We start from the raw sequence: 22,602 nt of genomic DNA, 5'->3' as shown, positions 1-22,602 counted from the left end.
CAGGTTTGTGATTTCCCTCAGAATCACAAAAAATTCATAAGATATGAAGTTTGTCAGAGAGTGTTTGGTGGACTCTGTGCTAATATGCTCCTCTCCAAGGGAATGGTAACAAGATGGATCGAAGACATTGGTGGAAATGTAGAGCTTTAGTTTAAAATCAGACAGACAATTAAATTTTTTTTCCTTTGGTTCTGTATGACAGTTGGGATGTCTGTAACGCAGGTAACAGGACAGTTATATGGTTATATTATATTATAACCACAATCCATCACCATCTGGTGGCTTTGAGATAGAATGCAGGTTTAAGGCACTTCCGCATTGGCTGTATATATACATATATATATATATATATATATATATATATATATACATGTGTATATATATGGAAAATGGCCCTATAAGTCAAAACTAGTCTGCAAAGAATTGCTGCTGTTGGTGTCCAATAGCACTTCCGTTCCATACTGCTGGTGTCCATGAACAACAATAGTAAATAAAATGATGTCAGTGTAGTCATTTTTAATGTTTATACAGAGGATAAAATAGGTGATTGTCCATCAGCATTATTCCGAAAATTTGTGCTGTGAGACCCCGGTGGACTGTGTGTTAAATATGAGGCAAATTTTAAAATCTCTGTTTTATTGCTCAAGATGGGCTCTTGCAAGCAAAGTAAATGGCCTTCTTGATATTTCTGCGGTGATCCTCTGACTCTCATTTAATGACCTTTACTCCTTCCCACACACACACCAAGCTGTGTTCAGCTTTTGGTCTGGTGTTTACAGGCAGCTGTTGTCTGTTTCTGCTGTTCAGCCAGCCTCTTGTCTGCAGCCATTTCACTGCCGCTTTTGTAAGATGTTGCATCATACGTCACACACTTTTTAGGATATCTGTGTGTATCAGAAGACAAGAACCTTAGAGGTTTCCTGTGATACTGTAAGGGGCCTGTGTAAATTTTAAAAAAAGAATGCAAGCAAGTTTAATCTCTCTTTATTTTCATGGTACTCTATGTGTATACTTAGAACTGCTTTATGTAGTTCTTTTACTGACAAATATAGATTTGAGATTCAGAGCCACAGCAGGCAGAGAAAGGGGAAGAGGAAGAAGTCAAAGGGGGGGAAAGCATGTAGACGGGGAGATAAAAATTGCAAGGGAGTTTTATAATGAGAGATGGAGGGATGCAGGAGGACTGGGAGATACAGGCTAAGGATGTGAGAGATAAATCATCAAAGAAGAAGCTTCTTAACCATCACAGACGGGGAAAAGTATTGTTATGAAATAGGTCATGCATCGATGCAGAGGATGGAGGCTCCAAACAGCTTCTGCCACACCCTGCAGAAATGTGAAAGGTTGTGTTGTGCGAACGTTGCATGTGCGCTTCCCTCTACCTCACTCTGCTTGCTGTAGAGCCCTTACCACATGGTACATCCTCTCTGCAGCTATCTCTCTCAGTGTGCGCCTCATCATTCCTTTGCCCGACTCTATCGACATAAGGCCATCTTTCATTTCTCTGCTTTCTCCTGTCTCTGTCTGTTTCTCTTTATCTGTACGTCTCTTTGTGCCTCTATGCGAGCCGGCTCTCTTGTTCTCCAGATGTCCTAAATATGGCCAACTTGTTATTTTCTGCCTCCAACCGAGGAAGAAGCAACCATTCGAGTTCTACTCACGAACCCACTCGCTGTGTGTTTGTGCGTGTGTATGTTTGTGTGAGTGTGTCTTTTTCACAGCAGGTGGATATTTTTTAGTAGGTTTGTTTTTGGATCGTTAAGTGCACACCAGTTGCTTGCACAGAGACATTTTTGAGTGAGTTTTATGTTATTTAATTATCCTAGTACCAACGGAGGAGCTGCCAAGAGTTAAAATATCTACATGTGTAAGTATAGAATTAAGCTATTTTGCGTGCCCAGGAGAAATTCTTTGCTGAAATATGACTTTATTCATTAGATTTTCTTTTTTCTTTCTTCTCTGGGCATGAAAACTTTGGGCTACATTACAGAGTACAGTGAGATATGTGATACAGCCTAAATCCAGGCTATGAAAAGACTGACTCATGCTGTGATGTAATAGAAGGACAAAGCTGCATGCACTGAATAATATGAATCAGCAGGTTCAATCACTGTGGCTCCTTTACGTATACACCTATGCACCTTTTGTCTCTCGCGGCCTCCCCTTCACCTCATCATTCTACTTTTAAATCATAAATTTTTAATCTCACTTTTTGAAAACACACATAAGTACATAAGCACTCTGCTGTCTAACCCAGGAGAAAAGAAGGAGTCCTGACCTAAAAATATCCAACACTGGAAGTGAAATATTGCAGTAACACTCCTCATTTTTGTTCTTTTCTTGGTGATTATGTTTGATTTTCAGGAGTGTAAAGTGCAGACTATCAATCTCTTTGCATTATAAATCCATCTCTGTCCTTTACCGCACCCACACACACACACACACACGCTGAGACACACACAGTGTCGCAGCTCAACGTCAAAAGATAGATTTATGGCTGTAACTGTGATCCCGGTGGTGCACCAGCAGCCGCCCAGATCTTTACTAGGAGTAACCTTCAGTAATCAATCTATAGTAATCAGAAGAGGATGTGAGAGACGGAGCAAGAGGGGAGAGAGTGGGCTGAGAGGGTGGCAACAGTGCTGAAAAAGAGATTGGAAGCAAGTGGAGGCAGGGGTGTAGAAAAGATCACAAATGTCAAGTGGAAGGAGTGAAAATACAAGGCAGAATGCTGCAGAGAGGCAGTGAATCAGAGAGTGTGGGAGAGCAGAGCGAGAGAGAGACATTGTAAAAGATAAAGAGACTCAAAAGAGGTGGGACTGACACAGCCATCAAACATTAAGATGGAGGAAAGTTGCAAGCCAACATCAGAGAGAGAGAGAGAGAGAGACGGAGAAAGAGAGAGATTATAATGTACATCAAAGAGGCGAAACTATAAAACTGAAACAGAGATACAAAGAGGCTGAGAGTGGGATAAAGAGGGATGTGGGAAACAAAATAACGTTTCTGAATCACTGTGGAACCAGACAGATAACCAAAGCTGTGCTCATGCAGTCATGACCATCTAAGCATCACCGGCATCTCTATCTGTGACACGGGTCTCTCTCAACCACCGACGGCATCACATTTCAGCATTTATTGGGTAGCATTTAATTGATATCCCTGCTCTGATTGGCCAGAAGCTGATTCACTTATGTCAGTTTTCCAGACCTTCATCCTTGAAAATGGTTTGCATTTACCACAATACAGTACGCAGAGTTGTGGCATGCAGAGTTTTTAACGTTCTTTCTGTACAGCAGCAGTACTATCAGACAACAAGAAGAAAAATCTGAAGTGAAATTGATTTTTTTTCCACCCAAAAAAGCAGAAATACATTTTTGTGGCACAATTTTATTGGCGTCTAAGTAAAATTCAGCATGGATCCTATTTTAAAGATAATAGTAAAAAGGTTGTGTTTGGCTTCTGAAATTTGCCTTCTTTCTTCTTTTTTCGACTCTTCTCTTTAGGCGTCGCCACAGCGTCTCATCCGTTTCACCCTATCCCCATCATCCTCCGCTGTCACACCAACCCTCTGCATGTCCTCCTTCACTAAGTCTGCAAATCCTCTTTGTGGTTTCTCTTTTCCTGCCTTGTCTGTGAAGGTTCTCAGTCATCCAGGTCGTCGTAGTCTAAGGAGCTTGGAAAGAAAAGTGTCTGGACTTGTTTAAGTTGCTTGAAGACGTTTCACCTCTCATCCGAGAAGCTTCTTCAGTTGGTGTCGTAAACCAGCACCTCTGTTCCATAATGGTCGCTCACAGTGGACATAAATGGCTTCTTGCACTCCTCTTTCAAACCATCTGTCCCCAAAATGCACACTGTTAGACCTCTGCCTCAACACTACATATTTCAAATACAACAAGGGCTTCTACAGACAAAAACATGGCTGCGCCATGGGCTCCCCCGTGTCACCTATTGTAGCCAACCTTTGCATGGAAGAAGTGGAAAGAAAGGCTCTTGGCTCTTTTAAAGGGAGAGTATCCAGCCACTGGTACAGATATGTAGATGACACCTGGGTCAAAATCAAAACACAAGAAGTGGAATCCTTTACTGCGCACATTAACGCTGTGGACAAAAACATGAAGTTCACCAGGGAAGACACAAAGGACAACTGTTTGCCCTTCCTGGACTGCACTATGCACATTGAAGAGAATGGCAACCTCAACATCGAAGTTTACCGGAAGCCCACACACACGGACCAGTACCTCCTCTTTGACTCCCATCACCCTCTGGAACACAAACTTGGAGTAATTAGGACCCTACACCACCGGGCAGAAAATGTTCCCTCTAAGCCTGAAGGGAAAAAGAAGGAACACACACATGTAAAGGAAGCACTCAAAACATGCGGTTATCCTAATTGGGCGTTTATAAAGTCAGCAAAGATGCACAGAAAAAAAGACCAGACAGCAGCGAGGGAGGATAAGAAAGACAGACGCAACAACATTGTCATCCCCTATGTAGCCGGTGTATCAGAGAAACTCAGGAGAGTTTTCTCCAAGCACGACATCCCGGTGTACTTCAGACCCAGCAACACACTCAGACAGAAACTGGTTCATCCGAAAGACAAAACTCCTAAACACAAACTTAACAATGTGGTGTATGCTGTGCAGTGCAGCGAGGAATGCCCAGACCTCTACATTGGAGAGACCAAACAGCCACTTCACAAGCGCATGGCACAACATAGAAGAGCCACCTCCACAGGACAAGACTCAGCAGTTCATCTGCATCTGGAGGACAAAGGTCACTCTTTCGAGGATGCCAATGTTCACATTTTGGACAGAGAGGACAGATGGTTTGAAAGAGGAGTGAAAGAAGCCATTTATGTCCACTGTGAGTGACCATATTTGAACAGAGGCGGTGGTTTACGACACCAACTGTCTGCCATCTATAATCCAGTTTTAAGTTCCCTTCCCAGACGCCTTAACACCCACTCAAATCCTGGGCTATCTGACCTCAGGAAATCACATGATAGGGTGGGGCCAGGTTTCACAATGAGCTCACCCGAAACCCTGGCTGATTGTGACCCACACCCATTTTCACACCTCGGCTCATGAGTTAGGTAGAGGATCATCAGAGGGTCCTTTGTCCCTCTTTGGGGGGAAACTCCCACTGGGTTTAAATCTGGGACTCTCCACCATTTGACGCTTAGAACTGAAGAAGCTTCTCGGATGAGAGGTGAAACGTCTTCAAGTAACTTAAAGAAGTCCAGACGCTTTTCTTTCCAAGCTCCTTTTCCTGCCTTGCAGCTCCATATTCAGCATCCTTTCTCCAATATTATTCCCAAACTGACCTGTCCCTGTGTTATACCCATGTCTGATCTTGACCATCCTGGGAACTCCCACTGAAAATTTTACCATTTTCAGCTGTGCCACCTCCAGCTCCACCTCCTGTCTTTCTTTCAGTGCTATCATGTCCAAACCATATATCATAGTAAGTCTCACTACCACCTTCTAAACCTCCCCTTTCACTTTTGCTGCTATCCTTCTGCCACAAATCACCCCAGACAATCGTCTCCACCCACTCCACCCTGCTCTCAAACTCTTCTTCACCTCTCTTGTGCCCTGTTTTCTGCTTGTTGACCCCAGCTACTCAAACATATCCACTTCCATTGATAGGTTTCTTAATAAAATACAAAAATTAAATAAAATACTACATCAGTAACTGCGTAAATGGTTAATTTACTAACTCAAGTGGCCAAAATGTAATCAAAGCATTTTTTTATGCTGATGATGGCGCTTCCTAATGCTGTCTCCTGTAAGCAAGCATCATGTAAGCAGAATATATTTTCACTCATTAAGGACTGAAGCAGTGTTAGGGGGTAATTTATCCCTTATTGAATTCCACCAGATATACATTATTAGTGAAGCCCATTTGTGGCTGGTTGCAAGTAGGTTCCGTGTTTTGTTAATGGGATCAGAGCAAAGGCAGGTGATGCATTCTTTGATTGACAAACAACTTATGCCTGCACCTTTAAAAGTGTACATTTTGAATTTAAAACTTTCTTGGTTTGAGGCTAAGTCAAAAAAATGGGTGAGGTAATATACCAGAAAATACATCACAAGCTTGTAACTCCCGCAGTCGCAATGCGGGATCAACGGAACACGTACAGAGAACAGATCACATCTGAACAATGTTTTCCTTTTTCCTTTTTTCTTTTTCCTTTTTTTTTTTTTTGGATTTAGACATCACCGTCTTCATCCTGACAGACTTTACCAACCCCAATCCTTGGGGTGATTAACCTGAGCAGGCTGTGTGTGTGTGCGAAAAAAACCCTCCCAAACAAACAGTAAAATCTTTCATTTATTTTTGAAGGAATGGGTTTTGCAATCTTTTCCAGGGTTCTGGTGGGATTTGGTCGTTTGACTGAGAATGGGGAGAGACAGACAGCAAGTGTCAGATCCCGACATCAAACAGTGAGATGTTGAAGGATGGGGGGAGATGCCCAAGGGGGGCCGCCTCACACAGTGATGCTCGCAGTCACACACGCGTGCGCGCACACACACAGACACTTACACACTTGCACATGCGTCCTTTGCGTTCACAAACACGGTCGTTTAAGAACACTCACACGTGCACGCTGGAATTCACGCACACTCAGTGAGATGCACGCAGGCTCTCCCCAGGGGAGCAGTAGAGGCAGGCAAAGAACATTATAAATCCAAACTTTTCATCAAAATTCTCTTTTAAGGCCCACAGCAACATCCGTCACCATTACATCTCTGACTAATGCTGTTGTTTATTCACTTTTCTATCTTCCACCTCCACTGTAACTGTCATTTCTTCATAATCACACATGCCTCACTGTGGAGAAACAAACACAATGACAAAGTAAAAACTAAGAACTAAATAAAGTCTTCAGACCTGGCACTCTATTGTGTTAAAAGTCACTTTTTGGTTTTGTTTGGATGACTGTTAACTTTTCAAAATATGCAAATTTTTAAAAATTTTTACAGTTTATGACCAAGACAGTGCATATAAGGTATGTTTATTGAATGATATTTCAAATGAGTCGTGCTGCTTTAATTAAGCACAAGGATGATAATTTGGGCAAAATGGAAAAAACCCCATCTTGAAATAGATAAATGTAGCACCGATTTAATTAGTGCTATGGTGCAGCTCCTGCTGATCCCAACAGAAATTCAGTTTGTTGCCTTTCAAGCTGTTGCTCTGCAGATGCAGTAAACTGGCACCCGGTTGCTGGCAGTAGATGGGAGATACTTGGCTTGGGAATTTTGGAGCTCGCTCAGCCCAAATCGTGGCAGGAACCATTCAGGTCTGTCACTGGAATGAAAATCCTCGGTCAACAAAAGAGTTGTTGGGTAGTGGCATAGAGTTTGAGTTTTTATTCCAATTCTGTAATTTAATGATGAGCTGAATTTTCCTTCATTAACTTTTTTGCATATTTTAAGCCAATGGAACAAAAAAACACAGGCTTTTACTAGTTTGTGATTCAGAAAATACCGGCTAGCACCTCTGCTTCTATATTTGGTCAAATAAACAAGCTTGTGATTGCAATATCTGTGCATTTTAAGTCATACCAACACTTAAGCATACACTACAGGAGAACAACAGGTTTGTGTTTGCTGTTGTGATGCACACAAACTACAAAAACACTCATGAACTCTAAAGATTCTTCACGTGTCTCTAATCAGGAGAGCATTTTTCTTTGCTTACTGCTCATTTTTCTCACTAAAGAGCTGGTCTGGTTCTGGACCAGGAAAACTATCAAACAACATTTCATTAGCTCCAGTTGCTCTTCAGAGCTGTTACTCTGTAAATAAAAACTTTAATTAAAGGGACCAAAGAAACAATATGAAAGCCTTTTATGTTTTCCCTTAAATAAACTTCCCAAATGAAAGCGACTTTATTACCTTCTTCTTTTATTAATTCCTCTAAAATTACAAAAGAGGGTTGGGGCTGTGCATGTGTAGTTCACAGCTGCAGTGTACTCCATATAAATTCCAGCCTGATTTCTGTTAAGAGTGCAAAACATCAGCCACTGAAACAAGAATATTTAACATTCATGGCAGTGGAGCACAGACACAGTTACTCCTAATCCTCCTGCTCAAGGTGTAACACGTAATTTTTTTCCACAGCCTGGACAGCAGTCTGCTGCCTGATGATACTCCACATCAGTCCATGCTGGGCATTTTAATTGGTTGGAGCTGTGCACAGTGGGACACAGTTATGTCAGTTATGAAAAAGCGAGAGAGAAAAAGGAAAGCGCATTATCGACAACAAGGCCAGCCTCACAGTATGCATTACAATACATTTTTTTACATATAGCTCGGAATTCATTTGACTCGGGGCTACTGGCTGAACCTTGCAAGATTTGCAAGTCAAGAAGAGCTACACAACTCCAAATATAGCTGTAACATTATTTCACAAAATATTCTATGTCCTCTATGACACATACAGACTCCAGACCGTTATGGATTAGATGGAGAAAGAAAGTTTCTAAGTGCTGTTTGTAGAATGTAATGAGGCACTTGGTGGACAACAGGGACCGACTGAGCTCGGGCCCAATTATGCTGCTCTGACACAAAGTTAAAATATGATTGTGAAATGTCCTGTGTCGCTGCTATATATATTTTTTAAGAGTTTTTCATCATAGCACCATGTTGGTTTGAGAAGCTTGGTAACTTGAGGATTTAACAAGCTCAGAATAAAAAGCATCTTGAGTAAAAAGCAGCAAAAGTAACTTAAAAGACACATTAAAAAAAAACCTCTTAGCTTGAACTCATTTTTGAGTAAATTTGGGTTTGAGTCGTACCATAATCACTCACAGTACGCTCTTCTGTCTTCTATCTTGGTTGTCCTGAGAGCATCCCAGAGGTGCCCGGTTGGATTGGTGATGATTGAGGTACAGTGAACTCGCTGTCATGTTCAAGAAGCCAGTTTAAGATGATTTGAGCTTTGTGAGATGTTTTAGCCACTGGAAGTTGGGTACAAGGCGGTCATAAAGTGATGGAGAAGGTCAGGAAAAATACCCATGTAGGCTGTGGCATTTGAAAGTTTACAGTTGGTACTGAGGAGCTCAAAGTATGCCAAGAAAATATCTTCTGCACCTTTACCCTACGACCACCAGTTTGAACTTTATATATAATGCAGGATGGAGTCATGCTGTCATGTGGCTTACTCCTAATTCTGAACCTTCGTATCAGGCTACATTTTTCCAGACTTCTGTTGTCCAATTTTGGTCAGCCTGTGCAAATTGTTGTGGTCTTGGGCTGCTGTATCGCATCTGCTTGAAGGGCCAGTGGGGTTTTTTGTGCTCAGATAAACTCTTTAGCATACAATGGCTGAAATAAGTGGTTATTTGAGTTGTTGTCCCTTCTTCTTGACCTCAAACATCAGCAAGGCATTTTTGGTCAGAGAACTAACACTTACTGGATATTTTCTCTTTTTCAGACCATACGCTGTAAACCCTAGGGATGGTTTTGTATGTAAGTGCCAGTAGATTTGCAGTTTCTGAAATATTCAGATCAATTTGTCTGGTACCAACATCCATGCCACATTCAACGTTACGTCACCTTTTCCCTCATTCTAATGCTCGGTTTAAACTTCAGCAGACACAACCAACACAACTTGCTGAACTTTAACTTCAGCAAGTTGATGATGCATGATGATCGTTGATGCTTGATGATGATGATTGTTGATGCTTACCGACATTGTTCTGAGTCTTCGTGAAGGATGTATGCTGTGAATTGAAACTGGGATAGGAAGGGGGTCCATCCCTGCTTGTCGAAGTACTTCCTCAATGGTAACGCTGTCCTATTAAGAAATCTTAAAAAACCTTCACAGGCCATGTTGTTGTAGTACGTTGAAGCACTGGAAAAAAAGGTGTTTTGTTGCCCTCCGTGTTTTGCATGTGTGCAGGGCAGAAGGCAGATCTGTTGAAGGAAAAGACATCTTTTTGTAGCTGACTTTAGAGAAGAAGAAACCCAGATTGGTTGTATTCATTGTAGTATAGTTAAGGCTTTGCCCACCTGGCTGATGACATCATAGTCAATTTTTGCAGCTTCCCATCTTGTTGCAATACATAAAAGAAATGTAATCTAATATTAGTGAGTCAAACTATAGTCCATAAATATGGGAGAACATAGTTAAAATTCTGAATATTCAGAATATTTAAAAAACATCAATATTTTAAAAAAAAATCTTCATTTTTATATATACTGTGTTTTATATTTTTAACATTTGCCCAATGGGAAAAATCATTCTATACTGACTCCTCAGATTACTTTAAATATATAAAAAAGAATTAAACCTCTTCACCCTCCCGTGGCTTAGGTGATTAAAATGATGAGTGGTCCCATGGCGTGAGTTGAAAGAAACAGGCGGGGTCAATTAAGCACACAGCGGAACCCAGACACACATACCGAGGAAGTTATGACTCTAAATGGGATTGTGAAGTTAGTTCAGGACCTTTAAGCAATTTGAAAAAGTCATTCTGCTCGCCAAAATATTTATATAGGACAGGTACCCGTCAAGGACGTTTTAACTCCCTATCAACATGCACAGGCGGTAGCTTTTTAAGTCATGCAGAGATGATATGTGGAGAAAAGGAGATGACAGGGCGACGTTCTGTAAAACATAAGAAGGTTGAAAAGGCAGAAAGACGAAGCAGAAGAGAGCAACAGAGACAGATATAATGAAGGATAGAAAAAGAAGTAGTGAGGACAGAGGAAAATATTCCACAGAGAGATACAAGGGAGTTTGGAGTGCAGTGAAGAGTGCCGGCCAATCATTAGAGATTGTATGGGCAGGAGTGAGGGAATGGCAAAGAGGCTGATGGAACGATGGAGAAAAAAACAGAAAATGTCTTTGGAAATGGAAAATGTCTCGAACAATGCTTTCACTACCCTTCTTTTCTCTCCTCTCTTGGCTATCTTTCTCTCTGACCATTCCCTGACTCGATACAAGAAACAAAGTAGACTGTGGTCATTTATTTCAAATGAGAGCTGGGAGACATCGCTCCATGGAGAGAATGGACTAATTTCTGGCTAGAGATCTTAGTGAGTCTGTGACAGCACAAAGTTGAACATGAGTTCAGCTTTAAGTAAATGCCCAGTAATTTAGTACAGCGGCGTCCAAATGATGGCAGGTGATAGTTCAATAAAATTATGTTTTCCTAAAGCTCCAGACAAGTTTTTTTCCTGTTAAAATTTTTATATTCATCTTAAAGTTTGCACAGATTTCTTCTCAGTTTTATGGTTTTAAACAACAGTGCATGCATTTAAAACACATTTGATTATGTTTTAAATGCATAAACAGGCTTGAATGATCAGCCCCATCATATCTTCAAGATCTAATAGAACCTTATTACACCAACAGACCACTTTGTTCTCAGACTGAAGTCTCACTTGTGATTCCTGTAGTTTGTAAAAGTAGAATAAAAAGTAGAATGCGAGGCAGTGCCATCAGCTACTTTTTGGATAAAGTTTCAAGTTAGGGCTGGACCAGGTGACCATGAATGATCCCTTAGTTATGTTGCTATAGGTTCAGGATGCTGCAGGGCTTCCCATAATGCACTGAGCATTTCTCCACCACTCCCGTCTTCACTTCCAGTATGTTCATATGCCCTTCTCTTCTCTATCCCCTCACCCCAAATCAGTAATGGCAGTTGGCTACCGATCTGATCCTGATTCTGGAGGAGGTTTCTTTCTGTTACTACACATTGTACAAAACAATACCAACAAGCCAAAACAGGCAAGTGATCAGTGTAAAAAAAACCCCAAAAAACTAAGAAAAAACATAATCACTGTAAAATTAAAATAGCAATACGAAGCAAAGTTTGTGACACTGTTTGCTTTAAGACGTGCAACCTCAATGTAAACCTCCCAAAAGAAAATCCTATTGCATCACAAACCACATGCCCATGGCAATGAGAGATACAAGACTTTGTTCCTCAGTTCACTCACTGGTTCTTGCTTCTTTGTTGCTGTGTTTTTCCTTCATCACTCTTCGTTACTCCTCCAGTTCCACCAATTTCACCCAAAACTTTGCTGTTGTTTGTTTTTCGCATTTTCTTTATTCTCTCGTTCACTTTCCCACAATGTCTTTCATATTCATACAAATTCCTTCTCTTTCGTTCCCTCTCCCTCTCTCTCTTTAGATAAGGACTCTTTGATTTCACTACCCTTTTCTTGTTTTGGAGTATGAAAGGAGTTGCGATAATCACAGATGCCATGTAATGACTCAGAAGCTTTCATGTCATGGTTCACCAAGCCTCATAAGCTGGGATTTTTGTGTTTCTTAAAAACCCCTACATATGTCAAATCCGTCTTTTCTGTTGCTTGTATGTGTAGGGGTCAGAGGGCGGAAGCGATAATAAACAGAACTGCCTAGACCTTATTTTCCCCAACTACCATCTAGAGTTCTTTCAGGGGGATGCTGAGGCTTTCCTAAACCATCTGAGAGACACAAGTCTTGAAACACCTCCAGGAGGCATCGTTGACACATTCCTGAACCACCTCAACTGTCTCCTTGTGATGCAAGGGAGCAGAGGGAGCAGAGTCTCTTCTCTGAGCTGCTCCTGAAAGACTAAGCTGCTCATCTTGTCTCTAAGGGCGAGCCTAGACACCCCCTCGGAGGAAGCTCATTTCCACCACTTAAATCTGCAACCTCGTTCTTTCCGTCACCACTCGCATTGATTGATTAAACTACATGACAGCAGTGATTAAACGACATCACTACCTCTCTTTGATTGGCTTCTTTTTTCTAGCTGCGAATAGAAATCCTCTGAAAGCTGAGCGGTATTGGTGAAGGGATGTAAACAAAAGGTGCAGATAAAAACCCAGAGATGACATAATGCAAGAGGAATGGCACCTAAAGGATCCCGAATCGAAATTTATGGATGACTCCTGCAATGCCAAAGAGTGCCGCTGTGTTGCCTCTCTCCCTAAACAGCCAATCATCTGCTTTTTAACAGTTGAACTGGGACAACGCATATGGCAGCTGCACTGTCGTCTGTTCTACTATCAGTTGCGCTGTGGCAAACATGTTTACTCGTAATAAGCATGTGCACTTACAGTTATTCTGCGGTGGGACGAGAGAGAAGCGTTGATCATGTAGAATGGACAGTAAATGAAAGCATGGCATGAAAGAATAAAGGTGTAGCCTGTGGGTGGAACAGCTTTCACCAGAAATCACCAAAAACTTTACCTGCATTTTACTGCTTCACCCAAAATTACTGCCAAAAGCATTACTCTATATCAGGGATGTACTTACTTTTGCAGACAGGGCAGATTGGAGTCTTTCCTGGGCCAATTCTGGCCCCCAAGCCATATGTTTGACACCCTATATGGACTTTGAAATACACCAATTACAATGCCATTTTCAATTCATATAACATGATAAACTTAATATGTACATGGCCTTTTGTGTAAAGCAATGAGCCTGAAGGAGATGGGTCTAATTTGCTTAATTTACTTAGAATGTATTCTTGATAAGTACATTCCATTTCAGTGTCACTCACAGTGCAGCCGAGTTAACTCAGAATAGCCTTTTAGATGAACTGTCATGCTTCAGCTATCATATGGGTTTGCTGCAAAAAGAAAGTCGCCGTCTTTGCACCAACTGACGTGTCATTGAACTTTTAAGCTGCCAGACTGTCACAGTTGGCCAGGAATTACATTGTTACACAGATATTCAGTATCAGCAACTGAGTGTACATTCAAGGTTGCACAGTGATGATGAGGAGTTGGACTTCTGCGCCCGATAACTATGAGACAATCGAACTGTCTCCGTCTAGATTCATGTTTCTAATACAGTTTAGCTATTTATGGCCTATTGGGAACCATTTTCATACAGTGGGGCAAAAAAGTATTTAGTCAGCCACCGATTGTGCAAGTTCCCCCACTTAAAATGATGACAGAGGTCAGTAATTTGCACCAGAGGTACACTTCAACTGTGAGAGACAGAATGTGAAAAAAAAATCCATTAATCCACATGGTAGGATTTGTAAAGAATTTATTCGTAAATCAGGGTGGAAAATAAGTATTTGGTCAATAACAAAAATACACCTCAATACTTTGTAACATAACCTTTGTTGGCAATAACAGAGGTCAAACGTTTACTATAGGTCTTTACCAGGTTTGCACACACAGTAGCTGGTATTTTGGCCCATTCCTCCATGCAGATCTTCTCAAGAGCAGTGATGTTTTGGGGCTGTCGCCGAGCAACACGGACTTTCAACTCCCGCCACAGATTTTCTATGGGGTTGAGGTCTGGAGACTGGCTAGGCCACTCCAGGACTTTCAAATGCTTCTTACGGAGCCACTCCTTTGTTGCCCGGGCGGTGTGTTTTGGATCATTGTCATGTTGGAAGACCCAGCCTCGTTTCATCTTCAAAGTTCTCACTGATGGAAGGAGGTTTTGGCTCAAAATCTCACGATACTTGGCCCCATTCATTCTGTCCTTAACACGGATCAGTCGTCCTGTCCCCTTGGCAGAAAAACAGCCCCATAGCATGATGTTTCCACCCCCATGCTTCACAGTAGGTATGGTGTTCTTGGGATGCAACTCAGTATTCTTCTTCCTCCAAACACGACGAGTTGAGTTTATACCAAAAAGTTCTACTTTGGTTTCATCTGACCACATGACATTCTCCCAATCCTCTGCTGTATCATCCATGTGCTCTCTGGCAAACTTCAGACGGGCCTGGACATGCACTGGCTTCAGCAGCGGAACACGTCTGGCACTGCGGGATTTGATTCCCTGCCGTTGTAGTGTGTTACTGATGGTGACCTTTGTTACTTTGGTCCCAGCTCTCTGCAGGTCATTCACCAGGTCCCCCCGTGTGGTTCTGGGATCTTTGCTCACCGTTCTCATGATCATTTTGACCCCACGGGATGAGATCTTGCGTGGAGCCCCAGATCGAGGGAGATTATCAGTGGTCTTGTATGTCTTCCATTTTCTGATGATTGCTCCTACAGTTGATTTTTTCACACCAAGCTGCTTGCCTATTGTAGATTCACTCTTCCCAGTCTGGTGCAGGTCTACAATTCTTTTCCTGGTGTCCTTCGAAAGCTCTTTGGTCTTGGCCATGGCGGAGTTTGGAGTCTGACTGGTTGAGGCTGTGGACAGGTGTCTTTTATACAGATGATGAGGTCAAACAGGTGCCATTCAATACAGGTAACGAGTGGGGGACAGAAAAGCTTCTTACAGAAGACGTTACAGGTCTGTGAGAGCCAGGAATTTTCCTTGTTTGAGGTGACCAAATACTTATTTTCCATCCTGATTTACGAATAAATTCTTTACAAATCCTACCATGTGAATTCATGGATTTTTTTTTTCACATTCTGTCTCTCACAGTTGAAGTGTACCTCTGGTGCAAATTACTGACCTCTGTCATCATTTTAAGTGGGGGAACTTGCACAATCGGTGGCTGACTAAATACTTTTTTGCCCCACTGTATATAGTTGAAATGAAAAGTGTTCCTCAGAAATGTAATAAATCTATAGGTGGTTATAAATGATTGTAGTCAGCACAATAAGGTTTAGGTTGAATAACAGTGGAACTATCCTTGAAGCACTAATTGAAAAGTAACAAGCTCTGCAGAAGATGATCATTCTTAGATGAGCAGTTTCTTTTAGAGGAAATAATGATGTAAATATGAGTCATGAGGTTTCCATAAAAAAGGCTCCTGTGAAATCAACCCAGCACTTCAAAGTCTGCATGGGTCCATATTGCTTGTAGACAGTGAAAAATAAACTGGAAAAAAACATTAAAAGGGCACCATGAATCCAAACTTTCAATTGTTTCTCTTTCTTTCGTGACCTTCCTTACTCCAGTTTGTCTGCCAAGGCGTTAAACACATCTGCTCTGTCTGTCTGTTCCACATCCTGAATCTCATTGCACATCCATAAATGTTTTAAACCTTAAAGGAGCACGCTGAATACAGCCAGCCATAGGTCATTGCTTTCTTTTTTGAGTGGGTCTTTTGAGTTAATAGGAGGCACGCATTTGAGCCTGCATCGAGTGTGAACAACAAGGTGGAGGATGACGATCTCAGCCCTCAGTTTGTGTTTGTATATGTGTTTCAGTCTTTGTGTAAATAACAGCAGGAGGTCACAACTTTGGACCAAAGGCTAGATGTAATGGAAGTGGCTATCAGCAGACTTGCTGCTGTTTCGGTAAGAGCAAGTTCACCGCTTAAGGGAATAAATCTTTTTCCTCTCGCAGATACTCTGGCTTTTCCTTTTTCGTCATTCGCTCTTTCAGCTATTTCTTTTTCTCGAGTTATCCCTCTCTCTCTCTCTCCTAGTCAAAATATGTTTTTTCCATCTGCATCTGTTCTTCTCAGATATAGCGAATTACTGTTCCCTGTATCAGTGCAATTCAATTAAAGACAATTTGTTGGCAGGAGATTTGAAAAAGAAACAATATGGCAATGTGTAAATGAATCTACAAATTCCCCTCTTGCAAACTTCTTTCATGATCAGGTTTCTTTTGTTTAAGTGACAATGTGTCTCACACGACTGTGAAGTTTGGTCCTGATTGCGCACGCTCTGCTGTGTGCGAGTGTTTGCGTGCAGCTGTGGGGTAATAACTGCAATCAGAGGCTATAATGAAGCTGCAGGCGGGGTCTATTTTTTTTAGGAAGGTCACCCAGAAGAATAATAACTCCCATGTGATGTTAATATTACGTTCTGTTCATGTGAGTTTATTTCTTAGTTTACACGTGTAGGTCATGGTTGTGCTTTTGCACGCATCTGCTTGCTTCCAGTTTATTGACCATGCAGTCCCCTTATGCTTTAGCTACTGTCACTGCAATTAATTCAAACCCTCGGGCAGGCATGTCTGTTCCTCTGTTGTATATTTTTGTAGACTAATTTAAGTTTGGGCCATTACGATTAAAGGGGCTCCATTATGATATTCTTTACTTCCTTTTACATGCAGTATAATACTGTTCTATTAGTGGATGCTCATATTAAGTTTCAAATGAGATCAAAGTATGCACAAGTTATCCTTGTAATCCCTCTTTAAATGCTCAGGTTCACTGTCTAGTCAGGTTTTCTATTCTAGGCTCTGAGACACAATGGCTCATTTTAGACAGAGGAGGAACTGAGGAGTTGCACCAAGGCCCAGTATAATATAAAAAAAGACTATTTTGAATTGTCAATTATGCAAAGCTACTCAACCAGAGTGCAGGGATAAAAGCATGGAGCTGCAGATAAGTATAAGGATACTTTTAAATATCTTGATGTCTTCAAATACATGTTTGAGGGCAAACTCATAGGGGTTTAGTGTTAATCAGGGGCCTACGAAAACATTCATAAATATAATACTAATGCGTCTCTGTGAGCTTCTTTCACCAGGTCATCGACCATTTTTCAAGTCAGCTGTTAATCTAAGAAGCCAGCGCTCAGACTTATCACCTTAAGTATTTAATTAGATTTGTGCTGCTGTTTAATACTTAAACCCCTTCAAGCAATGATTTATTTTTATATCAGAGTCAAGAGATCTGGTCAGGTTTTGTGTTTAGACAAGAAACTACATCAGTCCATTTTATGCCACTTATCTTGGTCTGGGGTAGCAATGTAATCAGAGATACCCAGACCTCCCTCTCCCCAGCAATCTCCTCCAGCTTGTCCAGGAAGACACAGAGAAGTTCCCAAGCACACCGAGAGGCATAATCTCTCCAGTGTGTCCTGGGTCTGCCCCAGGGGTCGCCTCCCTGTAGGACATGCCTAAAACCTGTCACCTAGGAGGTATCCAGGAGGCGTCCTTGTCTGATCTCTGAACCACCTTAACTGGCTTCTTTTGAAGGAGTAGTGGAAGCTCACTTCCATTGCTTGTATCTGTGATCTCATTCTTTCTGTCACAACCCAGAGCTTATATCAACTGAAATAGGACATGAGATGCTCCTTATTAAAGACAGTGTTACTCCAGACTTTACTGTTTACTTTTTGTAAGCACAAAATTATCTAGTAAGGGTATGCTAAGACAGCTGGAGCCTTTCTGACTAAGGGAACAGCCTTAATTTTTGCAGTGTACATTTCCAGTTCCAGTTGTTTTTGACCAATTGACAGTTGCATGTTCTAGAGGCTTTTATTGCCAACAGTGAAACTGAATTAAACTCTATACCTGCTTCTTGTTATACATTTTCAGGACATATTTCATGGATGCATTCAATATGTTTTTTTTTAAGTACTTCTATGTTGGCTTGGTTGCTTTCTTTCCAGCAGGGTGATATTAAAAGAATGACTTCTTATTATTGAGTGTAAGTCAGGCTTTCTGTTTATTATTCATAATATGATTGTGTGTTGCAAATGTATGGCATGAAAGGTGTATTTGTTCTCACAGTGAAATGAAATGAGCTGCTTTGGATCAAACACTTTTTTTTTCTTTGAATAAAACTGCAGTAGTAGCATGGTGTTTACCACACTGTGCAGCTTTACTTTCTCTGTTGCTTTTCTGCTTCTTGTCAGGCTGTAGTTACTGCCTGATTCAGTCCTCTTCTTGACAGCGGTGACTGCTGTGGTCTCACTGGTCACTCTGTCCTTCTCATTTGATCATCGTGTCTGTGATGCACACGCTTCTCATCTTCTTTCTTGCCACATTCTTAAACATCAGTTTTTTGCCATTTTTTGCCTCCCTATGTCCCTTCTGTCTCCACGAGTCTCCTACTTTTCCTTGTTGCATTTTTACTGTGCTCTACCTTCACCAGTCCTTCCACTACACTGCTTGCCTGATAAGGCCTTTGTCGTGAGATGTTGTCAGCTGTGTCAGGGCTGTGGGTGAAGTCTGTCATTACAGCTGTCCTCCTCCAAACTACGCTATGAAACTCCCTAAGGATCCACTAAGAACTGGTGCTTAGTCCACTGCAGAATGTTTCAGTGTGTTAATGTCTCTGCCTGAACTCCCCTCCTGTTTCATCATAATTGCACCTTAGCTTACTTAGCAGAATCCCTGTTTTCTAATAGAACAGTGAAATTTGGTAGGTGAACTTAGCAATTTTGGCTCTCTGCCTAAAGCACATGTCATCATATCTGTCCTTCAGTCCAGTAGTACCTGCCACCTAGGACGGTTTCTGGATGCCTGTCTGTCTATATGGTAATTCAGCACACTCATAACTGAAAAAATATAGAAATGCACAGATTTTATTTTTAGAGGGGAACTCTAGTTTGCCAACAACTCAGTCTCTGAAATCTAAAGTTTTCTGTTCTACTCCTATAGAATGCCATACAGGCCAAACTTCATCCTGCTATCTGCAGATTTTTTTGATATATATATACTGTAATTGGCATTGCACGATGAAGAACAGTTCCTTGACTGGAAAAAAAGAATCCAGCGCTGTGGAAGAGTTAAAGATTCACCAATCATTTTGACATTGCTCTAATCTTCAAAAACTCTCATAAAATGAGAATGTGGCTAGGCCAGTGTTGACCCAAGCAATATCTGTTTCAGGTGGATGTTATCCACTTGCAAAACCGAGGATGGGAACAGAGTAAAGCAAGTTCACAGTTGTATCTGATATCAGACAAAATCTTATCAAAACTCTCAGGAAAACTTGTCTGAAAGTCAATTTTGTGTAATTTTCCTCACCATCTTCTTAACTGATGCCATAAACCCACTTCTCTTGTGTTTTCTGACAAAAACATAGAGAATCACTTTCGACTTCTAGACAAGGAGACGAGCTCTGCAGCACACGGGCAATTAAGCAACTTCATTGGTGCCATCATTCATGTTATTGTTTTATATACTAGCCTGTGTGTCGTCGTAGCTGTCACTTGACAAATTTTCTGCTCATATCACCCTTGTTAGGCCACCCTCTACTTCCTTACCCCCGCCACTTCCCAACTGACTTCCTTGTCTTCCTTTGATTAAATGTATTCTGACACTGGATGATTAAACAGACTATTTCTGACAACTCGAAATGTAATAAATGACTCTTTCTCTCGTTCTCATTGCAGATGTATATACAAACTACTACCCTGACCATCTCTCTGAGCCTGTCTGCCTCTGTTTCTCTGGGGATGCTCTACATGCCCAAGGTTTACATCATCCTCTTCCACCCCGAGCAGAACGTACCCAAACGAAAACGGAGCTTCAAGGTGACATGGCTTTTACTCTTATGTTTTCATAATGCTTTCGACATCCATATATTTTGATTTTGGCTGACGTTAAACAGAAAATATTTTTATGAAATTACAAAGGGAGAAAGAAGAACGTAGGTGTACTAAGACCATTTTCCTCATTTAAATGACTATGCAGGCGATCGTGACAGCAGCCACCATGTCGGGAAAACTGACTCAGAAGGGAGGAGACCGGCCAAATGGAGAAGTTAAGACTGAACTGTGTGAGAGCATGGAGACCAACAGTGAGTAAGAGAACACCAAATTTTTATAATTACACATATAAACTTAAAAGAGACAAGCTAAAATAAAAAAATAATTTTTAGTTGTACGTCAGTTTTTTAGTAAGCAACACACTTGTATTGGAAAAAAATGCATCACCAAAGTCAAATACATGTAGATTGGTCAAGAAATCTAGAATATGAGCAAATAGCAGAGAAGACATTAATAGAAAATGACAAAGTAATATTTAGTGACGTGTTTTCAAAAACACATCATTTTCAGGCTAATTTTCTGGTTTGAATCAGTATAGAGTTAGCCGTAATTGAAAAACATCAAGTATAGCATAATGTGTTTATGAAGCAGCCTGGCAGCCATTTATGTGAGCTCATTTGGAAGCAAGCAAATAATTTACCAACCACCCAGCTTGTGGATGATCCATTTATATTTTGTTAATTGCATGCTGTGATGGAGTAACACTATAAAAATCAAACAAATAAACTATTCCTCCACGTGTACGTTAACCTTAGATACTGTTTTCTTTTACTGAAAATGTGTTTCTTGCATGCCTGCTGTACTCACCATGTTGTAGTCGAAGCACTGTTAAATTCACTTAGAGACTGTTTTGTGTCCCGGTGTTAACAATTTGCAGATAAAATGAAATGAGGGAGGATTTATGTGCGTGTGCACGAGAAGCTTAGTGTTTATATCGAGGTGGTTTCGTTTCAGGTTCCTGCAGTGCGCACGTATCAGTTACTCTTGGTTTGCACGTGTGTGTGCGCGTTTGCTGGAAATCCCGTGAGCATACTAAGGAATTATTAACACTTGTTGGTGTGTAGTTTGTGAGTTCTGCGTGCACGTGTATAATAGGTTCCAGAACTGTGAAGCTAAACCTTGCCCTGCCCCTCTGTCAGCACTTTATTAGCATCAGTGAGGAAAGCAGGTCACAGTTCATTCATTTAGCAAATGGTTGAACTGCTTAGTCATCTATTTAAATGCTTCTGTTTGCAAAAAGTTTAGAAAAAAGTTTGATGTTCCAGGAAGCAGATTGAACAGAAAGATGGCATTATCAAAGGTGTCTAGATGTTTGTTTTTTTTTACCATTTTTGTTAGTGTTCTAGTTATTATTATTATTGTTATTTCAATTTTTAGCTTTATTATTATTTACTATTACTTTAACTATCATCCAAGCAGTCTAAGGCAGTGTGAAAACAAGTGAGAGGAAAAGAACCCAAAACTATTTCATCAGTGTGTAACGGTGGTGCTGTTAGAGGCTTGCTCTGCAGCAAAAATATTGACATTTACCGCAGCATGCTTGAGGGGACACAAGACATCACGGTTTAACAAAAAGCCCCAGCAACTACAGCGAACTGTTGATGTGACACTGTTTTCTAAACTGGTCTTTCTTCTTTGTTTTTTCCCCCTGCCCTTTTCCATTCCTCATATTTGTAACTTTACTTTTATTCCGTTGCTTGTTAAATTTCTTTGCCAATTTTCCCTTCATATTTTTTTTTTTTTTTTTTTTTTTACAATTCTGTCCCCATGACGCACGCTCTTTCATCTTATTTTATTTAACTCTTTACGCCTTATTTTATTTAACTCTTTACGCAGCTTCATCAACTAAGATGACATATGTCAGCTACAGTAATCACGCCATGTGAAGGGACCATAGAGGAAGAAGATGAAGATGGAGAAGAGGGGGGGGATTGAATAGGAGGGGGACGTGTTGTGGGGGGCAGGGCCAAGGGGAAGGAAGAGCTGTGACTCAGCTGATTGGCTGAAAAAGTGGGAAACGGACAGAGCGCCCAATGGAATTCAAGCATGAGACATTTTGTATTGTTCCCCATCAAATCACAGAGGTGGGACCACATAAACAGCCAGTCAGTGTGCCTGCTTTCCTGCTGTTCACAGCTCATTGGTCCTACCATGAACTTACCTGTTTTAAAAAAGAAGAAAAAAAAAAGAAACAACATGAAAAAAAAGTGGTACCATAGGAGACTGTTGTGGAAAGAGTAACTATTAAAACATATAAAAACAAAAATAAAAAAATTTAAAAGAGAAAAAAGTCATAAAAAAAGCTCAAAAAATGTGTAGAAATTATATCTAAAGGGCAAAAGGTGGGGCTGAAAAAGAGATTTAACAAATTACATTTTAAAAGATATTTAAAAAGAGAAATGTAAGAGAAAATCTATGAGACTCAAACATGTTTGTTGTTATTCTCTACTTGTAGGTATTTTTGTGGTCGTGACGATTTTTTCATTCT

The 22,602-nt window shown here is 40.9% G+C and overlaps 1 protein-coding gene across 5 annotated transcripts in view; it reads left to right on the top strand.

The window, feature by feature from the left end:
- The window catches only part of grm8a (glutamate receptor, metabotropic 8a), a 296,528-nt gene extending 274,198 nt beyond the window's left edge, over positions 1-22,330 (top strand). For 4 of the 5 annotated variants that reach the window (XM_085136973.1, XM_085136974.1, XM_085136978.1 and 1 more), the window contains 3 exons: positions 19,959-20,099; positions 20,260-20,365; positions 21,951-22,330. In XM_085136973.1, coding sequence (XP_084993099.1) covers positions 19,959-20,099; positions 20,260-20,365; positions 21,951-22,000 — 297 coding nt within the window. In that variant the 3' untranslated portion in view covers positions 22,001-22,330. Of the gene's footprint in view, positions 1-19,958; positions 20,100-20,259; positions 20,370-21,950 lie in introns of all 5 variants that reach the window. The other variant, XM_085136975.1, reaches the window with a different exon arrangement.
- Positions 22,331-22,602: the final 272 nt, after the last annotated feature.

This window comes from Neolamprologus multifasciatus, chromosome 17 (assembly GCF_963576455.1).
Source record: "Neolamprologus multifasciatus chromosome 17, fNeoMul1.2, whole genome shotgun sequence".
Classification (NCBI taxonomy): Eukaryota; Metazoa; Chordata; class Actinopteri; order Cichliformes; family Cichlidae; genus Neolamprologus; species Neolamprologus multifasciatus.
The sequence above is the reverse complement of the archived record's forward strand: the minus strand, read 5'-3'. Positions and strand labels throughout refer to the sequence as shown.